Consider the following 5,121-nt stretch of genomic DNA (forward strand, 5'->3'; position numbering starts at 1 on the left):
TTTTTAGGGTATTAGTTTATAATATATTTATTTTTATTTTTTTCTTTAGAACCTTGAAAGTGGTTTTACATCACTTGATAAATTGGTTTTATTGCTTTGTTATTTTCTTTGTCAATAACTTGTCTTTATTCTCAACGAATGAATCAAACCATTTGTTATTTTAAATAAAAATATGAATTGCATAACGTTGTTTTGAAATGTCCTCAGAACTTAGTTTTTATCCAAACCTTAGAGAAGTAAAACAAAGTGTTTTATGAATTAATTCAATTAATGTTATACATGTTGGTATTAAATCTTTTTTAAGTATTTAAAAAGAGTATTACAGAAAAATCATAAAAAAATATGTTTATTAAAACAAATTCAATGAGGAATTAGTTTGAAAGCATGAGGAAAAACATATTTCCCATAACACTGAAGAAGGTAATAAAGAAAACCAAGAAGAAGAAAAGAAATAAAGAGGTTATAAATGCTGTGATGAGTTTTTGTTGACAAGTCTTTTTTGGTGTTTGTGCTTGTTCTTGAGTCATAGGAATAGCAATAGAGTTGTTGTCATGTGGAGGAGCTAATAAAGTGTCATTAGAAGAAGTTAATGGTTTTTGAGGGAGAGAAGGGGTTGGTTGTTGATTATAAAAAGGATATGTACTATATCCAATAGGTTGATTAGCGTATAACATAGTAGGAGGTATTTTTATTTCATTTTGATTAATGACAGGGTTGTATGGTTGTGTCATTTGGTTGGGTTGACCATAATACTGATTAAATGATTGTTGGTTTGGGAAATTACCATTTATGTTTGAGTTAGGAGTGTATTGGTTGTTCATCATTTATTTATTCAATTAATGTATTTACAGTTCTTCTTCTTGATTTACGTCAAGAAGAATAAAAATGAAAGCCTCTTTCAATAACAACATCATCTATTTTTATTTTATGTAAACCATTGAAAATAATACTTTTTCAAGTCATAGCATTTAGTTGAATAATGATAATATAATACAAAAAAAGAGAAACCACTCTCACTTTCTTTTACAGTTTTGTATTTTTATATATCAAAGCATTTTTATATATCATTCATAACATCTTTATATTAATAGAAATTACCAGATAAATCAAGTAGATTTAAACATCAATTAAATCGTTAGAGTCAGTAGACAAATGTTTTAAAGATAAATGTGTAGTAGAAAATTATATTAACACAAAAGCATTAGATGTTAGTGATATAGATATATAACATTTACAGAGGAAAGACTGATGGGTTTGTATCTTTCTGCATAATGAAATGGAAAGAAAAGAAATAAAACTCAATTGAAAATCGCTTTTGAATAGTTTATTCTTCTTGTTTCTTTTTTGATTCGAGAATAACTTTGCCTTCACTCATCCAATACTTTTCTTCAGGACAATGATTTTTTTTCCATTCTGGATATTTGGTACAAGCCTTTTTTAAGTCAACGATGACTTGGCCAATCATACTCTTAGTAGCTTTGTTAACAACCCATGTAGGAATCCATCCATTCCATGAGTTCCAACTAAAGAAACTAAGTTTCGTTCCCTCTGGTGTTTTTTCAATAATATAACCGGTTTTAAGACTTTGAGCACGAACAAAATTTTTGTCAACAGGTGCTTTATCATGTTCTACTGAATGATTCATAATAATATACAAAGATTTATCTTCATTGAACCACCATGATCTCATATTAACCCAATCACGGTTAGCTACTGTAAAAGGCATTTTTACACTATAGTAACCAATTTCTGTATTTTCATCAATTTGTTCAACAAGATGTTGTTCTTTCATTGAACCATCCCATTCAGTTCTAAATTGTGGGTCTTGAATTACATCATGTAATACATCAATAGGAATATCATGTAATGCCATTGACTTAAGTTTAATTTGTAATACATTTTCATTTGCAGCCTTTATTAAATTAGTTTTTTAGGTTTTGTATTTCTTCTGTTATTAACAAACATCTCTGAACAACACCTTAGTACCATTTTTGTCTTGGTCAACAGTCCATCCTTCATCATCGTCAAGTGTTTTTTTAAATTCCATAAAGTCACTTAAAGTTGGAACAGGATATTTTTCATTATGAGTGAATGTAAAAACATCCCCATATTCTTTTTTTACCCATTCACTCATTTCTTGAACTTTAATTAATTAATATAAGTTCCAAGTTCTTGATCTAAATAATCAAATAAGATTTATTGTTTTTTTATTCCTTCAAAGACAACTTTTTTATTTTATTTTTTTTTTGACTCTTAAAAGTAATTGACTATTTGTAATTGTTCTTGATTTAAATCTAAATGATTCAAATTTTAAGAAATTACAATCAATATTCATTTTGTTTTGTTAAATGAAAAGACAAGAATGTTAAAAGGAAAAAAGTTATAATAAATAAAATTAGTATATAATATGAACTAGTTCAATATCTCCTCGTTTGATATCTAATCGTTTAATTCCCATCTGAAACCGATGCACTAAAGCAGAATGGATTGCCCTTTCTTTCTGATGTATGTCATCGGTTTTAATTAATCCTTTCCCATACCTATATACACATCGAATTCCTTTTTTATTTCTTGAAATTTCAATTCCTTTTTCGTAAAGTAAATCCTCCAATAATTCAATCGTGTGTTGAATTCTTAAAGACTTAATCTTTTCATAGCCAAGTTTTGTTCTTATTCCGTTTGTGTCAATAGGCTTTATTTCATTTTTCACTTTCTCATTAATTATATTTTCCAATTCAATAACCCCATCACCAAAATCAATTCCACTGATTTTTGGGCATCCATAAGGAATTTCTTTCTTTTTACTAAACCGTTCGATTGTGATATTACACCATTTACTTAACATCCCAAGAAATAATGATATCTCATATACATTTTCTGGAACTTTTCTCTTGTGATGTTGTTTAAGAGGAGTTCCAAACAATTGAAGGCGTTGTTGATTAATGATGAAGACTGGATTAATAGGGATTGAATTTGAATGCATTTTGGTTTTATTAGTTTCTTCACCTAAAAAATGAAGAAGAAAAAATATAGTATTAATATAATTTATTAATATTTTCTAGTTTATATAAAGATTAATGATTATTACAGTGACTTACTTTTAATAGCCTCTGTTTTTTTCTTCTTAATAGCTTGTTTCAAATAGTTTGGTAATTGTGGTAATGTCATCCGTTTAGCACGTGTTTCTATTTCTGTCTTATTTAATAAAGACTTTCTTTTACGATCAATTTCACGAATAACTTTTTCTGCTCTTAATTTAATTGCTCTATTAGCAGCATTTCGTTCTTTAAAATCTTTAATGTCTTTTGTTGTAGTGGTTTGACGTTCTATCTTTTTTATTAATGATTGAGTGTCTGCAATTGTTTTATGTGTTTCTTTTAGAACATGTTCAGTTCGTTTTATTTGTTCATTTGTCTTATGTTTAATTTCTAATGACTTCCTTTTTTCTAACCTGTTCATTGTTTGTATATGTGTTGTTTCAGTAAGTCTCTTTTTTGTTGGTGTTGAAGGTTTCTTTAGAAGTTGTTGAACTCCAATCATTAATGGCTTTGTTTTAGTTTTTTTGTTATTGTTTATATGACTAAGATAAGAAGGCATTATCGCTGTGTGCATTCCTATTTCTAACCTGGTATTCCCATTTCTCTCTTTAACTTTCTTCTTATTTGTTTTTAACATAGACAAAGTCTGAGAGGGTTCTTTTGGGATACAAGAGATGTCTACTAAACTGTAATCAGACGGAACAGTTTCTTTACTTATTAGGTTAGTATTTTCATTAATTTCTTCCTTTTCTTCTTGAGGGTTTTTAAGTTCTTTTTCTGAGTGTGACAGTAAAGGAATTTCACTCACACACCCTTTTTTTATTTCAGACTTATCTATTTTTGATGTTCTAACACCAGTAAGTAAGTGGAGAATATTAGCATTTAAGTCTTGTGTAGTCTGAATTTTTGGTTGGAATTGTGTTAAATCGATATGACGAGGTGGTCTAAATTCTAAAATGTCAAGAATTTCTTTATCTTCAGAGATATTGATTGTCTTTGACTTTTTCATTCCATTATTTTCCGATCTTCAGTTTTTCTCTTTTCTACTTCTCAGAAAATTCGTTTATTGAAAAAAGTTGAAATAAAGGAGAAAAAGATTATTTTTGTTATTTAAAACACAAAACAACTTTTTTTCTTCTTACATTTTTTTGAATGATAATTAAAACTACTTCAAAGCTCAGTCTTTCCTTTCTTCAAAGCTTCTTTTTTGTTTAAAAGGTGAATCACTAGTTCATTTCAACCGATTGAAAAAAAAACACTCAATTTCTAATCATTTATTGTTTTGAATATACGTAGTCTATTTTACTAACTAACGTTGGTATAATTATTCCTATTATTGATGAATGTTTATCAAAGTAATAATATCATAATTTACTAATTGTTGGTGGTATTTTAATTGATTTTAATGAATTACATTTATTGAAAGATACATGTCCAATTTCTCTCATACAAGATGGAATAACAATAATTGTTAATGGTATATAATTTTCAAGCCATACTCATTCAAGTAACTTAATTTCATTTGGTATTGTATTTCCATTTAATTGGGTATATTCAATATTTTTACTATTTCAATTCCTCTTTCTCTTTTAGTTATGTTTAATACTCTACTTCATACTATATTATTTATTTAAATATCTTCTATTTTAATTTCACTATATTTATTATATTTATGAAATAATTCAATAGTATGAAAGAATTATCTTGAATAATGATTTGATGAAACTGATTAAAATAAAATTGTGTAATATCACATTTAAACATTTTAATCCAAATTTCTTCATTAATACAAATATCTCCACTATCAAATATATATTAATACCATTATTATTTCATTAAATCTCAACTTCATTTCTTTTTGAATTATTTATAATTAGTTATGATTTCTTAGTTGTATTTATGTTATATTTATGTGTTATAAAATAGCTTCTTTAGAAAAATATAAATTTTGTTTAATTTGTGAACCAAATGTTACTGTTATAATAATTATGGTTTTATTGCAACAATGTTTATCTTAACATGATTATAATTCAGTCAGTAATTCTATACTAATCAATAAAATATAATACAATAAAATTATATC

The 5,121-nt window shown here is 26.5% G+C and overlaps 5 protein-coding genes across 5 annotated transcripts; all 5 read right to left on the minus strand.

Moving 5' to 3' along the window:
* Nucleotides 1-371: 371 nt before the first annotated feature.
* Nucleotides 372-824, minus strand: ENU1_195840 (hypothetical protein; the record flags this gene model as incomplete). The annotated part of the gene is made up of 1 exon (XM_008861952.1): nt 372-824. One exon carries the CDS (start codon nt 822-824, stop codon nt 372-374), a length of 453 nt encoding a protein of 150 aa, XP_008860174.1.
* Nucleotides 825-1,324: 500 nt separating this feature from the next.
* ENU1_195850 (START domain containing protein) lies at nt 1,325-1,873 on the minus strand (the record flags this gene model as incomplete). Its single annotated transcript, XM_008861953.1, has 1 exon — nt 1,325-1,873. The coding sequence occupies one exon, from the start codon at nt 1,871-1,873 to the stop codon at nt 1,325-1,327; it is 549 nt and encodes a 182-aa protein (XP_008860175.1).
* An 81-nt stretch (nt 1,874-1,954) lies between these two features.
* Nucleotides 1,955-2,134, minus strand: ENU1_195860 (START domain containing protein; the record flags this gene model as incomplete). The annotated part of the gene is made up of 1 exon (XM_008861954.1): nt 1,955-2,134. The coding sequence occupies one exon, from the start codon at nt 2,132-2,134 to the stop codon at nt 1,955-1,957; it is 180 nt and encodes a 59-aa protein (XP_008860176.1).
* Nucleotides 2,135-2,395: 261 nt separating this feature from the next.
* On the minus strand, nt 2,396-2,983 carry ENU1_195870 (hypothetical protein; the record flags this gene model as incomplete). The annotated part of the gene is made up of 1 exon (XM_008861955.1): nt 2,396-2,983. The coding sequence occupies one exon, from the start codon at nt 2,981-2,983 to the stop codon at nt 2,396-2,398; it is 588 nt and encodes a 195-aa protein (XP_008860177.1).
* A 101-nt stretch (nt 2,984-3,084) lies between these two features.
* On the minus strand, nt 3,085-4,047 carry ENU1_195880 (hypothetical protein; the record flags this gene model as incomplete). The annotated part of the gene is made up of 1 exon (XM_008861956.1): nt 3,085-4,047. The coding sequence occupies one exon, from the start codon at nt 4,045-4,047 to the stop codon at nt 3,085-3,087; it is 963 nt and encodes a 320-aa protein (XP_008860178.1).
* Between the last annotated feature and the right edge of the window lie 1,074 nt (nt 4,048-5,121).

The sequence above is a fragment of the Entamoeba nuttalli genome (genome assembly GCF_000257125.1).
Source record: "Entamoeba nuttalli P19 unplaced genomic scaffold asmbl_9217, whole genome shotgun sequence".
Lineage (NCBI taxonomy): Eukaryota > Evosea > Mastigamoebida > Endamoebidae > Entamoeba > Entamoeba nuttalli.